This window comes from Brachyistius frenatus, unplaced genomic scaffold, assembly GCF_029030835.1.
Source record: "Brachyistius frenatus isolate BFR_SWC_R1_liver_20210118 unplaced genomic scaffold, ASM2903083v1 Contig_221, whole genome shotgun sequence".
NCBI lineage: Eukaryota > Metazoa > Chordata > Actinopteri > Embiotocidae > Brachyistius > Brachyistius frenatus.
The window spans coordinates 498515-522142 of record NW_027210820.1 but is presented as its reverse complement, the minus strand read 5'-3'; the positions used below and the strand labels follow the sequence as shown (position 1 = coordinate 522142).

General features: G+C 43.8%; 1 protein-coding gene across 1 annotated transcript in view; it reads right to left on the bottom strand.

Annotated features, from left to right (window-relative positions):
• LOC138633475 (cadherin-2-like) overlaps positions 1-22546 on the bottom strand; it is a gene marked incomplete at its 3' end in the record, with an annotated part of 91650 nt that extends 69104 nt beyond the window's left edge. Inside the window, exons 1-2 of the mRNA XM_069719723.1 lie at positions 22377-22546; positions 15139-15277 (exon numbers count right to left, since the gene is read on the bottom strand). Coding sequence (XP_069575824.1) covers positions 15139-15277; positions 22377-22418 — 181 coding nt within the window. The remainder of the gene's footprint in view (positions 1-15138; positions 15278-22376) is intronic.
• Between the last annotated feature and the right edge of the window lie 1082 nt (positions 22547-23628).

The window sequence follows — 23628 nt, the reverse complement described above, 5'->3', positions numbered from 1 at the left end:
CTCAGTTTCAATTCAGGCTGGGTATCTTTAAAAAATGTAGATATGGATTTTATCAAGAAAATTATATTCCACATTACAGTATAAATCTTTTCATGCAGTCTAAAATAGCAGAGGTAACCCTGGTTATTTGTATGTAAGCTACAGTTAGATGACAGCGAGGATGGTGCACACAGAGAAGACTGACTGCAGTACTGACATCCACAAGTCAGACAGGCATATTGCCAAAAATGTATTTGAAAAAAGTGAAATAAGTCATTCTCATGTAAGATTTACCTGAAAGCAGGTGATGTTATCTACACTCGAGGACAGCCTCTGTAATGTACAATAAGTTCTGTACTAGCTCACTGACCCCGGTGGGGTTAACTCCTGCAATAAACGTTCTTAAACGGATCAGTATGGAGGTGGTAGGGATAGGCATTTCATCATAGGCTGTACAGACTGTATATACAGATGCATACACACTATATATACTGTATATATAGATATATAATGTACTGTATATACTGTGCATTTTATATTTTATATTTTTTACTGATATTTTACTGCTTTCTATTATTCTATTATTATCTTATTGCTTCCTGTATGCTGCTGTAGCGAAAAAAAAATTCCCCTCGGGGATTAATAAAGTAACTACCTAACCTAACCTAACCTAACCTAACCTAACCTAACCTAACCTAACCTAACCTAACCTAACCTAACCTAACCACCTATATGTTTATAAAAGAGGAGGTGTGAGAGGTTTGTTACCAGTGGAGTTTAGTGATGTGTCAGAAAAGAGAGTCATGATGAACCCAAATCATTTCTTTTCAGCTATGTCAGCTTCTTTTCCTGAATTGTACATATTTTAACTCTCTCCACACTTTTTCTAATCTCAAGTTAAACCTCACGTTTGCTCTTGAACAATTCTACTGTTAAATCTTTGACCAACGTTCACTAACTTGGTGTTTTGGTGCTGCTAGCTTAGCAGTTAGCAATGTCTTCCCTCTCTCCCTCCACCTCTTCTGGTTTTTCCTGTTTAGTTACGACCCTGCCTCCCTTAATGATAATGTTACCTGTAATAAATGTAGTGTAGTTAGGGCTCTGGAGGCCAGGGTCACCGAGGAGGAGGAGGAGGAGTGTAGTTAGGGCTCTGGAGGGTCATAGAATTAGAATCACGGCTGTGAACCATGCTAAACAACCAGGTAGCTGTAGGAGCTCCTCAGGGAGGGGGTGGGGGGTGTACAGCTGTCCAGGATACAGGTTTAGTTAGCTGGTCCTCCGCAGCACCCGAACAGCCGGGTGGCTGGGGGAAAGTACAAAGGAGACATAGTCCCAAGAAGAATCCCACGGTTCATCACCGACCTTCACGTCTCCAACTGATGTTCCACACTCTGTGAAACATCTGCTGAGAAACCAACTCTGGTTATTGGAGACTGTATTTAACATGAAGTTAGTGAAACTAGGGGACAGAGACAGATGTCTTCCAGGAGACAGAGTCAGATGTCTTCCCTGGGCCAGAGTCAGATGTCTTCCCGGGGCCAGAGTCAGATGTCTTCCCGGGGCCAGAGTCAGATGTCTTCCAGGGGACAGAGTCAGATGTCTTCCCGGGGCCAGAGACAGATGTCTTCCCGGGGCCAGAGTCAGATGTCTTCCCGGGGCCAGAGTCAGATGTCTTCCAGGGGCCAGACTCAAGATGTCTTCCCGGGGCCAGAGAGAGAGAGAGAGAGAGAGAGAGAGAGAGAGAGAGAGAGAGAGAGAGAGAGAGAGAGAGAGAGAGAGAGAGAGAGAGAGAGAGAGAGAGAGAGAGAGAGAGAGAGAGAGAGAGAGAGAGAGAGAGAGAGAGAGAGAGAGAGAGAGAGAGAGAGGGGCCGGCGACATTGAATCAAACCTGAAACTGCTGACTAAGGCTAATCATAAAACCAGTCAGATTGTTATTAACGTCGGCAGTAACGACACCCGGTTACGCCAATCGGAGGTCACTAACGTTAACGTGGAATCGGTGTGAAACTTTTCAAAAACAATGTGGGACTCCGTAGTTTTCTCTGGACCCCTTCCTAACCGGACCAGTGATGATATGTTCAGCCGTACGTCTTCACTTCACCGCTGGTTGTCGAGGTGATGTCCCGCTAACAATGTGGGCTTCATTAACAACTGGAATACTTTCTGGGGGAAACCTGGTCTGATCCGGAGAGACGGCATCCATCCTGCTTTGGATGGTGCAGCTCTTCTTTCTAGAAATATGGCCATGTCTCTTAACAGCCCTAAAACCTGACATCAAGGGTTGAGGCCAGGACGCAGAGTTACAGTCTTACAGCTCCTCTGCAGCTTCTTTAGAGCTGTCACTCACCCAAAACCTTCAACATCCTGTAGAGGTTGTGTCTGTACCCAGACCACCGATATTTAAAAAAACTCAACAAAAGATGGATCAATGAAAATGTAATAAAAATTGATCCTACCAAATTAATGGATCAAAAAAAATCTGACAATTAAAAGCACACTATTAAATATCAGATCTCTCTCGTCTAAATCTCTGTTAGTAAATGACTTGATAACTGATCATCAGATTGATTTACTCTGTCTCACAGAGACCTGGCTGCAACAGGAAGAATATGTTAGGATTAATGAAGCAACTCCTCCCAGTCATATTAATTATCATATTCCTAGAGATTCAGGCTGAGGAGGAGGAAGAGGAGGAGGAGGAGGAGGAGGAGGAGGAGGAGGAGGAGGAGGAGGAGTGCCAGCAATCTTCCACTCAAGTTTATCAATTAATCCAAAGCCTAAACTTAGTTATTAATCATTTGAGAGTCTGACTCTTCGTCTCTCACCCAAACTGGAAAGCAGAGAAACGGATTATATTGTTGTTGTTTATCTCCCACCTGGTCCTTATTCAGAGTTTCTAACTGAATTCTGACTTTTGATCAGATTTAGTGCTGAGTTCAGATAAAGTGATGATAGATAAAGTGATAACATTCATGTTGACGTGGACAACGACAGCCTCAGTTCTACTTTCAGCTCATTATTAGATTCTATAGGCTTTTCTCAGAATGTAAATAAACCCCGTCACCGTGGTAACCACACCCTCCATCTGGTTCTGTCGTATGGGATGGAAACTGAAAATGTAATAGTATTTACTCAAAACCCTGTTTTGTTGGACCACTTCTTATCAACATCTGAAGTTCCAATAATGGACGACACAGCATGTGGGAATAAATCCCACTACAGTAGATGTCTGTCAGATGATGTCGTGGCCAAGTTTAAGGAAGCAGTTACATGTTTATCCTCTTCGATGCCGTGTGTTAAAGCAGTGGAAGACATCTACGTTGATCTTAGTCCCACACAAGTGGATCATCTGGTAGAAAACACTGCAGTATCTCTGCTACAAGTCTAGATGATGTCGCCCCTCTGAAGAAGAGAGTCATGAACCAGAGGAAGTTGTCTCCATGGTACAACTCAGAACTACGCTCTGCTAGGCAGCGACTAGAAAGATGGAAAGGAAATGGAGTTCCACTAATTTAGAAGAATTTCACCTGCCTGGAAGGAAAGTCTAAGATTATATAAGAAAGCTCTTGGTAAGGCCAGAACTTTATATTATTCATCATTAATAGAGGACAACAAGAACAACCCCAGGTTTCTTTTCATCACTGTAGCAGGCTGACAAAGAGTCCCAGTTCTGTTGAGTCCTCTGTTCCTTCAGCTCTCAGCAGTAATGACTTCATTAACTTCTTTACCAATAAAATTCTTACTATCAGGGAGAGAATCGGGCCGACCCTTCCTGACACCATCACTGATGTGTTGCTAAGCAACAGCAGCCCTGAAAGCAACTGTAGGACCAGATGTAAACTTGGAACATTTCTCTCCTGTTGAGCTCTCTGAGTTAACTAGAATTATTTCTTCATCTGGATCCTCTAGCTGTCTGTTAGATCCCATCCCAACTAAACTTTTTAAGGAAGTCTTCCCTTTAATTAATACGTCCATATTAGATCAGATCAACCTATCTATTGTAACTGGTTATGTACCGCAGGCTTTTAAAGTGGCTGTAATTAAACCTTTACTTAAAAAGCCGACTCTTGATCAGCTGTTTTAGGAAACTACAGACCAATTTACAACCTGACGTTTATTTCTAAAATCCTTGAAATAGTTGTTTCAAATCAACTTTGTGATCATTTACAAAGGAATGATCTGTTTGAAGATTTTCAGGCTTTAGAGTTCATCATAGCACAGAAACAGCTCTGGTGAAAGTTACTAACGACCTTTCATTAGCCTCAGATAATGGACTCGTCTCTGTACTTGTTCTTCTGGACCTCAGTACTGCTTTTGATACGATTGATTATACGATCTTATTACAGAGATTAGAAGACGTTACGAGGATTAAAGGAACTGCATTAGACTGGTTCAAATCCTACTTATCAGATAGATTCCAGTTTGTCCATGTCAACAATGAGTCTTCCAGACAAACAAGAGTTAGTTATGGAGTTCCACAAGGCTCAGTGTTAGGCCCAATACTTTTTACTTTGTACATGCTTCCATTAGGAGATGTCATCAGGAGGCACTGCATCAACTTCCATTGTTATGCAGATGACACTCAGCTATATCTTTCTATAAAACCAGATGAAACTAATCAGTTAGCAAAACTTGAAGCCTGTCTAAAAGACATAAAGGCCTAGATGACCAAAAACTTCCTGCTTCTAAATTCAGACAAAACGGAAGTTCTTGTACTTGGTCCTAAACACCTCAGAAACTCTTTCTGTAATCACTTAGTTACTCTAGATGACGTTGTCTTGGCCTCCAGCAAAACTGTGAGGAACCTTGGAGTCATCTTTGATGAGGATTTGTCCTTTAGCCACCATATGAAGCAAATCTCCAGAACTGCCTTCTTTCATCTACGTAATATTAATAAAATCAGGAAAATCCTTCCTCAGCGTGATGCAGAAAAACTCATTCATGCGTTTGTTACTTCTAGACTAGATTATTGTAATTCCTTGTTGTTAGCATGTCCAAATTACTCATTAAAAACCTGCAGCTGATCCAAAATGCTGCAGCAAGAGTACTGATGGGATTTAGCAAGAGAGATCATATTTCTCTAGTTTTAGCTTCTCTTCACTGGCTTCCTGTGAAATCAAGAATAGAATTTAAAATTCTCTTGATGACTTACAAAGCTCTACATGACCAGGCTCCATCATATCTTAGAGATCTTATAGAACCATATAATCCCAGCAGAGCACTTCTCTCTCAGTACGCTGGTCTACTTGTGGTTCCTAGAGTTTCCAGAAGTAGAATGGGAGGCGGAGCTTCAGTTTTCAGGCTCCTCCCCTGTGGAACCAGCTCCCAGTTTGTGTTGGAGGGGCAGAAACCCTCTCTAGCTTTAAGATTAGACTCAAAACGTTCATTTTTGATAAAGCCTATAGTTAGGGCTGGCTCAGGTAGACCTGAACCAACCCTTAGTTATGCTGTTATAGGCCGAGGCTGCTGGAGGACCTCGTTACAGGCTGAGCTTATTTTCTTTCCTCCTACTCTTTAACTGACTCATACCTCACCATCTTTTTCTCTCCCATAGTTTCTTCTTATTATCTGTTGTCTCCATTCAGTTCCTTCGCTCGTATAGTTTCTGTTCTTTCTTTTCCAGATGTCCCGTCATGGAGCTGCATGTCTCTGCTCTGCGCTTATCGTCTCCACCAACAGTTCTTCTCTTCTATCTCTATGTTGTCCTTTTCTCTCTATGCTCTCCTCTCACCCCAACCAGTCGAGGCAGATGGCCGCCCATCTCTGATCCTGGTTCTGTTAACAGATGCTCCGCCCACCTCTGATCCTGGTTCTGTTAACAGATGCTCCGCCCACCTCTGACCCTGGTTCTGTTAACAGATGCCCGCCCACCTCTGAGCCTGGTTCTGTTAACAGATGCTCCGCCCACCTCTGATCCTGGTTCTGTGAACAGATGCCCCGCCCACCTCTGAGCCTAGTTCTGTTAACAGATGCTCCGTCCACCTCTAATCCTGGTTCTGTTAACAGATGCTCCGCCCACCTCTGATCCTGGTTCTGTGAACAGATGCCCCGCCCACCTCTGAGCCTAGTTCTGTTAACAGATGCTCCGTCCACCTCTAATCCTGGTTCTGTTAACAGATGCTCCACCTACCTCTGAGCCTAGTTCTGTGAACAGATGCCCCGCCCACCTCTGAGCCTGGTTCTGTTAACAGATGCTCCGCCCACATCTGAGCCTGGTTCTGTTAACAGATGCTCCGCCCACATCTGAGCCTGGTTCTGTCGGAGGTTTCTTCCTGTTAAGAGGGAGTTTTTCCTTCCCTCTGTTGGAGGTTTTTCTCCCTTAAAGAGGAGTTTTTTCCCTTGAATTGAATTGAATTGAATTGAAATTTTCATTCTCGCTCTTAAATTTTACTCTTCTATGGAAAGTGGAGTAAAAAAGCTCTTCTGTCACTATTCATCCGTACTGATTACCTGTGTTTTACACCTGATAGCGGCACAACAGCAAAATCGATATAAATTTGCCATGATTATCACTTGTTATCAGGGTTCCCGTTTTGATAAATGGAAACCAAAATTTAAACATACAAAAAAAAAAAAAGCCTGATTTTCCAGAACCTGGCCTAAAAAATTATTAAATTCCCTGACTGTAAAAGAGTTTTTAAAATACCCTGATATTCCCTGATATTTTCTGATATTCCCTGATATTCTCTTATATTCCCTGATATTCCCTGATATTAAGTGATATTCCCTGATATTTAGTGATATTCCCTGTTATTCCCTGTTATTCCCTGATATTCTCTGATATTCCCTGATATTACCTGATATTCAGTGATATTCTCTGATATTCAGTGATCTTCCGTGATGTTCTGTGATATTCAGTGATATTCCCTGATATTATCTGATATTCCCTGATATTATTCCTTGGTATTCTCTGATATTCTCTGATATTCCCTGATATTATTCCTTGGTATTCTCTGATATTCCCTGATATTCCCTGACCTGTGGGAACCCTGTTATCTTTAGAATGGAGTGTTTTTTCACAGAGCATTGTTCACCATAAACACACAACAAACATAAACCTCCACTTCTTATAATACGGTCTCCATCTGTTTTAATCTGGCCGGCAGCAGGGCTGAATAATGTGATGGTTTATTGATTTGTCAAACAAATATTTCTATTCCTGCTGAGGTTTCCATCCTTGTAATATCTTTAAGGATTTGGGCTTTTAGGCTTTTGCAGGCATCAATAAATCAAGACTGATTCATCATATTGGATTTACAGAATCAAAATGATGAACGACATATCTATTCATCCATTAATTATTTATATCTGGTACGGGGTCAGGATAAAGCCATGCCTTCGCCATTCTTTAGACGAAGGCATGGTACACCAGTCCACAGAACCAATCTATCACATACTCAATTTACTGTATTAGCCGAAAACAAATAATCCAATCAGCGTATTTCATCCGTCAAAACAACTGAACGTCCAGAAAATATCTCTCCATATAATATATATAATACGAGTAATCTCTGTATGTATGAGGACTGTTCGTCCAATGTGCTTCCAACTCGGTGTGTGTTACTGGAGATTGTGCTCTGGAAAAGGCGCCACGAAACATTTGATTATTAATAAATTGTTTTTAAACTTTTAAGCCTGAAAGGCCCCCAATTGGGGGTTAGGGAGAAGACTTAGCAAAAATATTATTAAAATATGGACATATATACTGATATTTACACATCTGAACAAATCTCACAAGTGTTCCTTTTATTATTACACCAACATTGTTCAAATAGATCTTGTGGTTGCAAAGATTTACTCTTTTTATTATGGGTCTGCAATTTTCAAGCAGAGGTCTAAAAAAAATAAGTGTTTTTAAAAGTGAAAATGCGACATGAAAACAACAGCACACTGGAAAACTGCTGACCTGGCAACTCAGCTATAGTGGGCGTGGCCTCACTGAGAGTAGAAAGAGTAGAAGCCGCCGTGACCATCTTCTCCCCCGGCTGGCCTCAGATCACATCTACACGCGTCTTCATTATCTAATGATGCTGTGGACCGTCTGCTATTTCACTGTTCCAGATGTTGTACTTGTGTTCCAGAAGTTGTACGAGTGTTCCAGATGTTGTACTTGTGTTCCAGATGTTGTTATTGTGTTCCAGATGTTATTATTGTGTTCTAGATGTTGTTCTTGTGTTCCAGATGTTGTACTTGTGTTCCAGATGTTGTACTGGTGTTCCAGATGTTGTACTGGTGTTCCAGATGTTGTTCTTGTGTTCCAGATGTTGTACTGGTGTTCCAAATGTTTGTTATTGTGTTCCAGATGTTGTACTGGTGTTCCAGATGTTGTTCTTGTGTTCCAGATGTTATTATTGTGTTCCAGATGTTGTACTTGTGTTCCAGATGTTGTTCTTGTGTTCCAGATGTTGTACTGGTGTTCCAAATGTTTGTTCTTGTGTTCCAGATGTTGTACTGCTGTTCCAGATATTGTACTTGTGTTCCAGATGTTGTTCTTGTGTTCCAGATGTTGTTCTTGTGTTCCAGATGCTGTACTGGTGTTCCAAATGTTTGTTATTGTGTTCCAGATGTTGTCCTTGTGTTCTAGATGTTGTTCTTGTGTTCCAGATGTTGTACTTGTGTTCCAGATGTTGTACTGGTGTTCCAGATGTTGTACTTGTGTTCCAGATGTTGTTCTTGTGTTCCAGATGTTGTACTGGTGTTCCAAATGTTTGTTATTGTGTTCCAGATGTTGTACTGGTGTTCCAGATGTTGTTCTTGTGTTCCAGATGTTATTATTGTGTTCCAGATGTTGTACTTGTGTTCCAGATGTTGTTCTTGTGTTCCAGATGTTGTACTGGTGTTCCAAATGTTTGTTCTTGTGTTCCAGATGTTGTACTGGTGTTACTGGGGGAAGTGTCATGTGGTACATGTATTTGTTGGTGTACTGGGGGAAGTGTCATGTGGTACATGTATTTGTTGGTGTACTGGGGGAAGTGTGTCATGTGGTACATGTATTTGTTGGTGTACTGGGGGAAGTGTGTCATGTGGTACATGTATTTGTTGGTGTACTGGGGGAAGTGTGTCATGTGGTACATGTATTTGTTGGTGTACTGGGGGAAGTGTCATGTGGTACATGTATTTGTTGGTGTACTGGGGGAAGTGTCATGTGGTACATGTATTTGTTGGTGTACTGGGGGAAGTGTCATGTGGTACATGTATTTGTTGGTGTATTGGGGGAAGTGTCATGTGGTACATGTATTTGTTGGTGTACTGGGGGAAGTGTCATGTGGTACATGTATTTGTTGGTGTACTGGGGGAAGTGTCATGTGGTACATGTATTTGTTGGTGTACTGGGGGAAGTGTGTCATGTGGTACATGTATTTGTTGGTGTACTGGGGGAAGTGTCATGTGGTACATGTATTTGTTGGTGTACTGGGGGAAGTGTGTCATGTGGTACATGTATTTGTTGGTGTACTGGGGGAAGTGTGTCATGTGGTACATGTATTTGTTGGTGTACTGGGGGAAGTGTCATGTGGTACATGTATTTGTTGGTGTACTGGGGGAAGTGTCATGTGGTACATGTATTTGTTGGTGTACTGGGGGAAGTGTCATGTGGTACATGTATTTGTTGGTGTATTGGGGGAAGTGTCATGTGGTACATGTATTTGTTGGTGTACTGGGGGAAGTGTCATGTGGTACATGTATTTGTTGGTGTACTGGGGGAAGTGTCATGTGGTACATGTATTTGTTGGTGTACTGGGGGAAGTGTGTCATGTGGTACATGTATTTGTTGGTGTACTGGGGGAAGTGTGTCATGTGGTACATGTATTTGTTGGTGTACTGGGGGAAGTGTCATGTGGTACATGTATTTGTTGGTGTACTGGGGGAAGTGTCATGTGGTACATGTATTTGTTTGTGTATTTGGGGAAGTGTCATGTGGTACATGTATTTGCTGGTGTACTGGGGGAAGTGTCATGTGGTACATGTATTTGTTGGTGTACTGGGGGAAGTGTCATGTGGTACATGTATTTGTTGGTGTATTGGGGGAAGTGTCATGTGGTACATGTATTTGCTGGTGTACTGGACGCTCACGCGACCATTGTGGTGAGGGCGGGCGAGCGAGCGGGAGAGGGTCGGTCAAGGACCAAGGAGACGCAGCGCGTCTGTGTAACCATGACGATGACATAGAATGAACTTTTCTGGCCACGTATTCAAGCGTGTCTTCACCCATGATCGCAGTGAGCCGTTCTCATTCTGATACAAAGACCACGATCATAAAGGTTTTAATCCATAGTTAGTACGCAGTCATTAAATATATGTAAGTGTTTCTTTCACAGCACTGATGGAGAACTGACGTCCATCCATCATCCATCCATCCTCCATCCATCCATCCATCCATCCATCCATCATCCATCCATCCAGCCATCCATCCAATCTATCCATCCATCCATCCATCATCCATCATATCTATCCATCCAACCTAACATCCATCCATCCATCATCCATCCATCCAGCCATCCAATCTAACATCCATCCATCCATCCATCCATCATCTATCCATCCATCCAACCTAACATCCATCCATCCATCCAACCTATCATCCATCCATCCTCCATCCATCCACTCATCCATCAATCCAACGTAACATCCATCCATCCACTCATCCAACCTAACATCCATCATCCATCCATCCATCATCCATCCAACATCCATCCAACCTAACATCATACATCCATCCATCCATCCAACCTAACATCCATCCATCCATCCATCAATCCATCCAACCTACCTATCATTCATCCATTCATCCAACCTATCATCTATTCATCCATCCAACCTATCATACATCCATCCATCCAACATCCATCCATCCATCCAACCTAACATCATCCATCCATCCATCCATCATCATCATCCATCCAACCTACCTATCATCCATCCATCCAACCTAACATCCATTCATCCATCCATCCATCATCCATCCATCCAACCTACCTATCATCCATCCACCCATCTATCCATCTATCCATTCATCCATCCATCCATCCATCCATCCAAAATATAAATGAGTCAGTGTGAACTTGGAGAACAAGGATTCATTCCTAACAACAAAATCTAGCAGCTAGAAACCCTTTAGGAACCAGCCCTGCCTTTCAGTAGATACAGAAGGTAAAGATACACATCCCACTGCAGAGACATGAACACTCCCGAAGAGAGGCAAGATCTGAGAGCGGAGGGGGAGGGGGGGGGGGGGGGGGGAAAGGAGGGGTGAGGGGAGGGGAGGGGGGAGAGGAGGGGGTGCTGGAATAAAGTAGGGCAATCCCCTGCATGACAAGAGGAGAGAGGGAAATACATGAGAGAGGGGGGGGGGGGTTAGAGGAAGGACATGGGGAGATGAATGTGCTCAGTGTGTGTGTGCGCGGCGGGGGGGGGGGGGGGGGCTGAATGAGACCGCATCACTGACTAACACTGCCTTAATAGGAAGGATGGAAGGAAAGGGGGGGGGGGTGTCACTACACAGGAAGTACAGGACAGTCACTGACCTCACAACACACAGACACACACGCACGCACGCACACACACACACACACACACACACACACACACACACACACACACACACACACACACACACACACACACACACACACACACACACACAGAGGACTGTATTTGTGTTGGGCTTTTGCCTGTTACTTGGATGTGATTAGAGAAGCCTGATTGGCTGCGGAGATGTTTCAGACGGCCCTTCACAATAAAAGCAGAAGCTGAGTGCAGTCTCTCTGACCATGCTCCCAGTGCGAACTGCCCTGTGCAGCCACAAGCTTCATTTCTCAATAAATCCACTGTCTCAGCAGTACAGCAGATATGGAGAATATATTTTTACAGCCCAGGAAGTCAAACTGTCCGACTCCCACTCAGAAAGCTCCGACACGAGCCTCATCAGAGCAGAAGGAAGCTGAACTACAGTATCTGTGAATGGGATCGTGTAACGAGACTCGTGGCAGCGGCATGCAAACATGTTGCATTAATTACACTCACAACATGCTCATCGACAGACATCACATGGGCTGAGCGCTCCCTGCAAGCAGAGAATGAGCAGCAGCAGCCAGACGAGACATTTGTGTGGTGAATTAATGTTAATTATGAACATGTCTCCCATTACAGACAAAGCAGAGAAAAACAAGCCAGCGTGGAACAAGTGTTCGACTGATGTTGATCGCTCAGATTCTCTAAAAAAATGTCACAGATCCTATAGTTCATCCTAAAATCAGTGCGTGAAGGTTTCTTTAAATTGTAAAACTACAGAAACGTAGACTTTTCTTCATTAAAACTAAAGTTAACATATTTACACCATTAAAAAACCAAATGTTTCGTTCAAAACGAATGCAAATACTGTACGTTCAAACTAGCAGCATCACTAATAACAAAGACGGCTGCTGACACTCAGCAGAGCGCACACTCCTACAAATGTCCACTTATTGATCTGCCTCCTGCTGGCACCCCGAGGTGTGGTCGATACTGATCACTCCTCGGATACACAACAGAGAAATATCCTGCTAAATTATCCTGTTTCATCATGTGGACAAAGCCTGGCCTTGGAACCCATGTTCACATACATGTAGACATACAGCTGTGGAATAAAGGTAGACTCTCGACAGTGCAGGTTTTTAAAGCCTACCGAAATACTTTGCAATTTAACTGACAACCAAAAAGTTAACACGTTCAATAACTAAATAAAAATTCCTCCTCCAACAGATGAATATTTGAATTCCTAACATAGAACTTACTGATAGAACTTTGTAGTTTGGCTTTCTTGAAGAAATTGTATTTTCTTGATTCCTGTTGTTCTGGTTTTGAACCCTCATGGTTGAAATAAACTTATTGTAAGTCGCTTTGGATAAAAGAGTCAGATAAATGAAATGTAATGTAATGTAATGTAATGTAACATAAAACATTCTCTTGGGTGTTTTAATATAGTCAGGTGTAAAGGTTTGTCCAGGTCATTATCCGAAGAATAGTGGAGCTGCATGAGTCTTGAAAGATGTTCAAAACCTGTCAGATGAGAAGTGAAACATCTTCAAGTCCAGTTGCCGTAAAATAACCCCAAAACACGCTCTGGGCCTTTGCTGCCACGACGGTTGGTGAAAGTTATGAATCCTCCAGTTCAGATTCTATCCGTCACCATCTTGTTAGTTCGGAGCGGTTTGGAGCAGGAAGTGACCATATTTGGACGAGCTGGAGGAGGAGCAAGCGGTGGATCTGATCAGAGCTGATTGGAAACCTGACGATACGACGTCCCGCCCACCGATAGCTGTAACCTGACTGCACTACAGGCCTGTCAATCAAACAGACACGCCCCCAAAAACAGATCTTCTTGAATCTTCTTTTCTAATGAATGAGGGATTATTTTCAGATGGACCTCCAGAAAACTAATAAGAAGGAGTGACTTTAGCTAACAACACCGAGATAACTGATGGACACATTTTATTCACTTTGGGTTTGATGAGAGAAGTTGAATGGGAGTCTATGGAGCCGGAGGCTTTTTGGAGCCAACCTCTAGTGGCACCCGCTGGTATTGCAGCTGAAGGCACTTCCGTATCAGAACCATTTTACAGACCTGAAGCTATGAACTCTTTTATATCCAGTCTGTGGTTTTGTAACATGATTTCTTTGAGTCTAGATATTGTTTAGTAATATTTAAAGTCTGAATTTCTCTCCCTGAAATCTGTGGCAGTAAAATTAAAATCATGGTTACCATGACTTCATGTTGAGGCCCCCCCCTGCTACATTACAGTCTCTGTGCTTTTTAAACACCCTTGTCACAGCTATGAGCAGTTACATTACACACACATGCAGACCAGGCGTAGGCATGAAGTTGCTGCTTCATCCTGTTTCTGTTTCTGCGGGGCTCTTTTATTGATGATAATGACGATGATGCGAGAGGACGGGTTGATTTTAGCCGGTGAGAACATGAATGAAACTCTGATTGGCTGTGACAGAATCATCATCGTCCTCCCTCCTCACTGACCACTGGAAGCGAAAGAAATGGTAATGGAGTCTATGGAGCCGGAGGCTTTTTGGAGCCGACCTCTAGTGGCACTCGCTGGTATTGCAGTTTAAGACACTTCTGGATCAGAACCATTTTTTAGACCTCAAGCTACGAACTCTTGTTAGCAGGTTTTAGATTATATTGTTTAGTAACTGACTTTCCTGAGACACAAATGTCAATAGCTGTCTGGATGAGTCTTACTACTTGAACACACAATGAATGTTATTTACAGTGCTTAATCTGGATTTTCATATTTGATTTCAACTAAATTTGATTAAACTGTAGGTTTGTTTAAAATACATCCAATCACCTGTGTAGTTCCTGAATACCAGTTAAAACCATGAGGAATACAAAGCACGGCCTTCTGCACTTTAATATTGTGAATACTGAATTCAGACACATCTCCACAGATTCAATATTTGAATTATAAATGTATGAACACAGGAGCTGGATGGAAATATATAGTGTGAAGGTGAAGCTCCTGAGCTTAAAGGCCCCAAAGGTGGAAATCCTTCACCACAAGGATGCAGGTTCCCATTTCCTGTGGTCAACCCGTGGGAGGAGCCACTGGGGCTTCTCTGCCCCACCCCCAACACACACACACACACACACACACACACACCCTCCAGGCAGCAATGACAGTGTTTAAATCAATATGGAGCTTCATCTCTTGCTGTGGCTTGAAGCAGCAGTGCAGGAAAATTGTGTTTTTGTGACTGAAAACTAAAACAGCGGCTAGACCTCCCAGAACCTTCTACAGAACCACCGATGCTTTCACAGACAGATCAACACAAAGCAGTTAAATGCTCTAATCACAGTCATGTTTCATTACAATACTGAACACAGATCAACACAGACTGTTGTCCCAACAGAAGGACTCGATCAGCTCAGTCCATCAGTCTAATCCACCAGCTCCATTATGGTTCAAATATCAGCAGGACTCTTAAAAACCCACCCAACAGCAGGGGATTATTACTGGAGCTGTCCCTGCTCCAATCTGTGTGTGTGTGTGTGTGTGTGTGTGTGTGTGTGTGTGTGTGTGTGTGTGTGTGTGTGTGTGTGTGTGTGTGTGTGTGTGTGTGTGTGTGTGTGTGTGTGTGTGTGTGTGTGTGTGTGTGTGGACTGACCGTTGAAGACAGCCTGTCCCTTTGCCGGCTCTCGGTCCATTTCGATGATGTATTCCTCCTGTGTAAACCCCTGAGTGCATGGCAACGACCTGTGCTTGCTTGACGACGGCCTCTCAGCCTCTCCACCGAGAACAACAAGCTGCAGAGGGGATGAAAGGAAATAAACTGAATATTCCGGCTGAATATGAACAAACAAAAAGAGAAATGATTATTACACAGCAACGATTTACATTTTCCATGTTTTCTTAATGGGGTTTTCTGTCCTGTCGTGCAACACTGATGCGTGGAATAGAAAATCAAATCCAGTTCAGCACCAGTCCAAACCAGGACTCCATTATTAATCACCACGAAGAGCAACACACAAATGGGTCAATTAATTTTGATGATAATTAGCGTCTAGACTTTTGTCTCTCCTGTTGTTTGCGCTTCAGCCCGACATGAAGCCCCCCCCTCCCCCGCCTCCTGCCCCCCACACACACACATTAATGCTCCTCTGCACAGCAGCAGAGGAGCATCTGTTGTAGGTTGTCAGTGTGAGGAGGGTTATTCTGTGATTAACGTAACCACGCCGGGGGAGGGGATGCTGCTGTGATTTGTTTTCCACTTAACCCAAAAACTTTAAACCTCCTTGTCCTCGCTGCCCATCCTGCCATCCCTCATGCTTATTAGCATCAGGAAAAAAGAAGTGATCACACATAACTCATAAAAACTCTGGTCTGATGCCAAGTTTGTGCAGAATGCTTCAAGATGACATTTAGAGGGCAGGAAGAGAGTGAAGCGGTGGAAATGAAGCGGGAGGAAGCCCAGACGTCATGTCACGACAGAGGATTGGATTCCAATCAGAGAAGTGAGAGTGAATTTAAATCAATATGACAACACAGATAATGACATTATCATTGATCATGAAGGTTCGTTGTTCAGTTTGAAAATAATAACAGAAAGCAATTTCACCATGAGGTCCACTTAGTAGCTACGAGATCATTTGTATATATACATATAATGTTAGAGGCTTCCTTGTACAATTTACAGAACCAGTTCTCTGAGATTCAGTTTTGTGTCCAAGTTAAATTGGTGTTATAACTGAAATATCCCGAACTGAATCGATATTGAATCAAATTGGAAATAGAATCGAATGGAATCGCGACCTTGTGAATCGGAATTGAATCAATTTGGGAATCAGTGGCGATACCCAGTCCTAGTGTGTACAGTACCAGCCTTTGTTTGATGATGTAACTTAAACTGCATATGGCATCTGTATACTTCACTGACTAATGATACAACATGTTCTGTGGAACCATGTGCTGTAATTACAGCCACATCCGGTTGGTGACGAGACATTCGGGTCGCAACAATGCAGAGGAGGCAGTTTTTGGAAATCATGTGAGAGGATATCATCTCTCACAGAGAAAAGATCATCAAAAGGGCACCCAGAAACAGGAATCAGGTCATACTGAATCAAACCCTGAACATGTTTTCCCATTTGGTAGAGCTGGCACTAAAGATCATTTTAGAAAACATGATCCATCAACGGAGAGTTTGATGACGGCTGTGCTGATGCAACACAGTGACCTACATGTGCTGCTATTAGAGCTCTAACTAAGGATTACTTTCTTTAACAATAAGCTAGTGATTTGTTTTTTGTATTTATTATTTGCTGACTTCTTTTTGGTTTTTTTTACATAAAACAAACAAAAGGAAAATAACAAAGGTGAGATTTTGTCTGTTGATGGTCTCTGTGTCGCGGAGAACCGATTTTGATTCCAATCAAAGACTCTCTGATTTCGAGTTGAGAGGACGAATCACCTCCTGCTCAAAGGAGCACGTTACTGTTTCTCCTGAACACTGATTGGAAACCTGATTGGTCTAAAACACTAAAAGACTCATTGTTTCAACAGATAATATGTCTTTGAAAGCAGAAGAAAATTTAAATAAAGCAACACGCTGGAAAGTGTTAAATATATATTTTTGGATGCTTCACTCACGCTGACATTTCCAAAACGTCTTTTAAGTGGTACTCACACTCTGAGACATCTGATGCCAGTCACTAGCTAACCATCCCTTCCAGGAAATTAACACAAATTCAAGAAAACTCCAAAATATTTGTGGAAGCTTGCAATTTATTTAAATTCCCGCAATATTTCCGCAAAAAATTTCATCAGCAGAATCTGAGCTGAAAGTATTAACGGCGCAAAGTAAATCTTTTCAAGCAAATCTTTCTTTATCAACACAAATAACTCCTCATTTCAACCAGAAAGTCTCTGCTGCTGTTTTCATCTCCAAATAAAACTCTGACAGGAGGAAACCGGAACAAGAGGAGAAACAGGAAGTGACGGGGTTTGTGGGAAATGTGTTCTTCACATTAAAATGATGTGATTAAATGTTTGTGATCAGAGGAAGTGATTCCATATTACTGGATGTTAAATGAGTTTTCTCCACACGTCCAGTTGTCAGAGACGTCTCTTTGTTTGTTTCATCCAGCAGGTCTATGTGTTGAATGAACATGAATTAAACAGCATCTAAAGCTCTTATTTTGAAAGGCTGATGTAGTCCTTGTTTCTATATTCCAGTCACAGACGCTCTGTTCTGGAAACACACGCAGCTTTTAGGATGTTTTTTAGCCACATGTTTCTCTAAGTTTAATAAGTAAATAAAAGAAAGTCGAATTCTTGCAGTTTTATGGGAAAAAAAACACTTTAAACTCCGCAAATTACATCGTTATTTTTTAGAAAATCCGCTGCAAAATCAAATGTTTTTGATCGCAACAATCACAAAAAAACCTGCAAAATCCTGGAGGGACTGACTTACATGTGACACGAGCACACCAGCAGCGCTAACACCAACACCAGCAGCTCTAACACCAGCAGCTCTAACACCAACACCAGCAGCTCCAACACCAACACCAGCAACACCAACACCAGCAGCCCTAACACCAACACCAGCAGCTCCAACACCAGCACCAGCAACACCAACACCAGCAGCCCGAACACCAACACCAGCAGCTCTAACACCAACACCAGCAGCTCCAACACCAACACCAGCAGCCCTAACACCAACACCAGCAGCACTAACACCAGCAACACTAACACCAACACCAGCAACACTAACACCAACACCAGCAGCTCTAACACCAACACCAGCAGCGCTAACACCAACACCAGCAACGCTAACACCAACACCAGCAGCTCTAACACCAACACCAGCAGCACTAACACCAGCAACGCTAACACCAACACCAGCAGCTCTAACACCAACACCAGCACGCTAACACCAACACCAGCAACACTAACACCAACACCCCTAACACCAACACCAGCAGCGCTAACACCAACACCAACAGCGCTAACACCAACACCAGCAACACCAACACCAGCAGCCCTAACACCAACACCAGCAGCTCTAACACCAACACCAGCAGCTCCAACACCAGCAGCACTAACACCAACACCAGCAGCGCTAACACCAACACCAGCAGCGCTAACACCAGCAGCGCTAACACCAACACCAGCAGCAGCACTAACACCAACACCAGCAGCACTAACACCAACACCAGCAGCTCTAACACCAACACCAGCAGCACTAACACCAACACCAGCAGCACTAACACCAACACCAGCAGCTCTAACACCAGCAGCACCAACACCAGCAGCGCTAACACCAACACCAGCAGCGCTAACACCAACACCAGCAGCACTAACACCAACACCAGCAGCACTAACACCAACACCAGCAGCTCTAACACCAGCAGCACCAACACCAACACCAGCAGCGCTAACACCAACACCAGCAGCGCTAACACCAACACCAGCAGCACTAACACCAACACCAGCAGCTCTAACACCAACACCAGCAGCGCTAACACCAACACCAGCAGCACTAACACCAACACCAGCAGCGCTAACACCAACACCAGCAACACCAACACCAGCAGCACCAACACCAACACCAGCAGCACAAAACCAACACCAGCAGCTCTAACACCAACACCAGCAGCTCTAACACCAGCAGCACTAACACCAACACCAGCAGCACAAAACCAACACCAGCAGCTCTAACACCAACACCAGCAACACTAACACCAACACCAGCAGCTCTAACACCAACACCAGCAGTGCTAACACCAACACCAGCAGCTCTAACACCAGCAGCACCAACACCAACACCAGCAGCTCTAACACCAACACCAGCAGCGCTAACACCAACACCAGCAGCACTAACACCAACACCAGCAGCGCTAACACCAACACCAGCAGCTCTAACACCAACACCAGCAGCGCTAACACCAACACCAGCAGCACTAACACCAACACCAGCAGCGCTAACACCAACACCAGCAGCTCTAACACCAGCAGCACCAACACCAACACCAGCAGCACAAAACCAACACCAGCAGCGCTAACACCAACACCAGCAGCAAAACAGCACTAACACCAACACCAGCAGCTCTAACACCAACACCAGCAGCAGCGCTAACTAACACCAGCAGCACTAACACCAACACCAGCAGCACAAAACACCAACACCAGCAGCGCAGCTCTAACACCAGCAGCACCAACACCAACACCAGCAGCAACACCAACACCAGCACACCAGCAGCACAAAACCAACACCAGCAGCACTAACACCAACACCAGCAGCACTAACACCAACACCAGCAGCTCTAACACCAGCAGCACCAACACCAACACCAGCAGCGCTAACACCAACACCAGCAGCACTAACACCAACACCAGCAGCGCTAACACCAACACCAGCAGCTCTAACACCAGCAGCACCAACACCAACACCAGCAGCACAAAACCAACACCAGCAGCTCTAACACCAACACCAGCAACACTAACACCAGCAGCACTAACACCAACACCAGCAGCACGAACACCAACACCAGCAGCTCTAACACCAACACCAGCACACAGTCAGATCTACAACATGACGTGAATGCTGAGCGCAGGAGATCTCCTCAAACATCTCCAAGCATTAGCGTGAAAAAGGCATGCTTGCATAAATCTGTAACAGTGGCATGTTATGTAAGTCCTGTTTGATCAAATATGTGATCAAGGTCATGGTCAATCAAACTAAAACAAAAGAAGCTGCCTTAAACATGGCAAATATTTAACATCTGATTGCTGTGTATAAGTGAAAAGAACTCATACTACAGACGCCTGCAATATAAATAGATTTGTTCTCTTCTCAGGTGTCTGATGACCCTGTTATTCAAAATGTCCACCCATTAATCACTGCTGCAGTCAGAAGATCTTCAGGGTTGATTAACTTGTCCAGCACCTGTCCTGCACAGTAGGTGATGGAATTAAAACCCATGATACGAGCAGGAAGTTAGACGCACCTGGACGTCTGGTCCATCTCCGTCCTCATTCCTTCCTTTAGTGTCTTTTCTCTTCCAGCTGTTCAGATAAATACCTTCACTGACACAAACATTACATATTGATGAAGCACAAGGGCTGACAAATGATAACAGTTTAGCACCAACGCCTCCAGCTCCACCTCCACCTCTACCTCCACCTTCACCTCTACCTCCACCTCCACCTTCACCTCTACCTCCACCTCCACCTTCACCTTCACCTCTACCTCCACCTCCACGGGAAACAGGTCAATATCCGAAGGGAAGATGGTATTTTCAGTCACTTTATAATTTTGCAGTTACATGAAACCTTCATCATCTTCCACGGAGCATTTCCTCCCGTGGAGCTCGCACACGATGCTCTGCCTGCTGCCGTTAACTGGTTTAACTCCACACCTGTCAATCAATGGTGATGCGTGACTAAATGTTTGACCGTATCACCATACCTGACATTCATCCATCCTTTGACCATATCCAGCAGCAGCACCGTCAGGTATGGGTTCTCAGCCGTGGTGAAAAGCTGCAAATTGTGGCGGCGAACTAACAAAAGGGGGATTTAAGGTGAGCTGACCCCACAGTTTGGAGTGTGAAGCATTGGTGATGGGTTTAGGTTAGGTTAGGTAGTTACTTTATTAATCCCCGAGGGGACATTTTTTCACTACAGCAGCATACAGAAGCTTTATTTTAGGACCTGACCTTTGACCAATTGCCACAACCCTGTCCTGTCTATTGATTGGTGCACCAAGGATCACCTCCTTTTTGGCCCCCTATGAGCATTCGGAGCTCCATCCAACATATAATTTGCCTGTGCAGTAAGGTGCCAGAGGTTTAATGGTTTAATACAAATGATCAAAGTCGTTTGTAAGATTCTTAATAGCCTCTTTATATTTTGCAGGAAAATAAAGTGTAACCTAAATTGACTAATCATTAAAATGTTGGCAGGTCCTTTAAAAAGTTAAAGGTTACTTGTGGGCATGGTACTAAGCAAACATCACAGCCTGGACTGTGCCCCCCTGGATGTCCCGGTCTCCTCTCGTCTAACGCCAAATCCAGTCATATTAGAGACGCCATGAGGACAGTCTCCTGCTGCAACACTTTATCTCACTCACAACGTCGGCTGGCACGAAAGCGTTGTATTCCCACGCATCGCAAAAACAAAACCAGCATTAAACGTTGTGTTAGAGCAGCAAGAGTGACTGCAACACATCAAACCAGCCAGATTTAACATGGTACTGTCACCGAGCACAGTAAGGAGGGAGACAAACCGGGAGACAAACCGAGCATCAGACACGACTCTTTACGCACGTCCGGGTGGAAGAGGACACAATAAAACTGCCATCTTTTTAGATGGAGATCAGCCCGTGCTCACCGCCATAAAAACCTTAAATATGTGGTTTATTGTGGTAGACTGAACTGGACAATAATGAAGCATTTTATTAGAGCAGGAAGCTCGTGAATATTACGACAACGCGACGCAGAAACAGGCGACAGACGGTAGCCTGACACCGAGGACGGACGGATGGTTGGACACCCTCCTGATGAGCCTCTTTGCCCGGACTCTCCTCCAGATATCATCGAACAGGGACCGTCATGCACCCACTGCATTTCTCTTGTTGGTTTGATAAATCACCGGTGTGCAGCGGGACCGTGGCAGGTCTGGGATCAGCAGCCTTTCTGCCAGTAGGATATGTGACTATAGGCTGCTTTTGTCGATAATTATCTCGTGAGAATAGCTGTAAAATAAGTGAAATGAATGAGGTGCAGAGCCGGATTCAATTGCATTGTGCTCCTCTCTGCAGAGCGCCTCTCTCCCGGGCATCAGGGCTCTGCTGCAGCTACATCCCACCGCAGATCACTCGCGGTAAAATTACTAAATATTTACCTGCACAGGCGCCACCAGCATCCAGACCCAAAACAGATGCATATTTTTGACGTTATAATTCCTTTTTCCAGAACCGGCAGACGACAGATTATTAATTCCCGTTTGAGCCCGGCGGCATGAGGTAGCCTTCCTCCCTCCACCAGCCCTCTTCTGTCTGTCTGCTCTGCCCAGCTCCGCGCCGCTCCAGCCTGCCTGGGACCTGCTCAACGCCGGCCCCCTCAGGCTCCGTGGCGCCCTCTAATGGACAGAATATGCAATTAGAGACGTTCAGGTTTGCCAATGCTGGTATTAAAAACATCTGCAAACAAGTAAACATTGCTTTTCAACATTTCTCAAAGTGTATATAAAATTTGAGTGCATTTATCATCATGCAATGAATGTTCCACCAAGGAGGTGAGATTCTAGGATTACAGAAAAACTACTGGCCTAGTGTTACACACTGGACTGACAAGTGTCCTCCGACTCTTACTGGAATTGCAATACAACAATAATAGCCTCGTATGAGCATCAGCATTTCTAGCTTCTGTCTTAACTGTCTCTCGTAATGACGGTCATACCTTGACAGCAGTTCACTCGGCCAAAATAGAAATAATTACTATAACTGTCAAGATATTATATGAAATACTTGTATGCAAAGTAACGATGCACTCACAAGGTAAAGTCAGCTATGACACCAGTTTTCATGAAACTTAGTGGAAGGGTGTAGAATAAGTCAAGTATTAAACTCATCAAATTTTGGAGCACATCTGAACCCCATGGTGGAATCCACAAGTAATTTTTCTCTTTCATGACCTGAGCATTTGGAATACTAGTAATATGTATTAAAAACCAGCAGATGGTTATGACTTATACAATATAAAAACATGTGCTATTCTAAAAATACGATGACTCCATAAGACCATATTCAAGGGTACTGTAATCATCTGGCCCACACATATCTGCTCAAACTAATACAGCAGTTGTTCTGAAGCCCTCGCAGACGGTGGTTTCATAGAGGAGAACCAGACCAGGTACAGCTGAGATGATGCAGCTTCAGCTGGGCACAAGTGTGTTTTGTCATCATTTGAAGAAGGCAAACGTAACTTAATTATGGCCCGAGCATCGAGCATCGGTGTGAAAGCCCTATTGTTTTTCGTAAAAATGTTCTTCTTCTTCTTACGTAAAGTGATTTGCCTTTTTGAAGGCTTTATCATATTCAAAAACTCATGAAAGTGGATACACATATGTCTCCCAGCGAAAAAATTTGTATTCT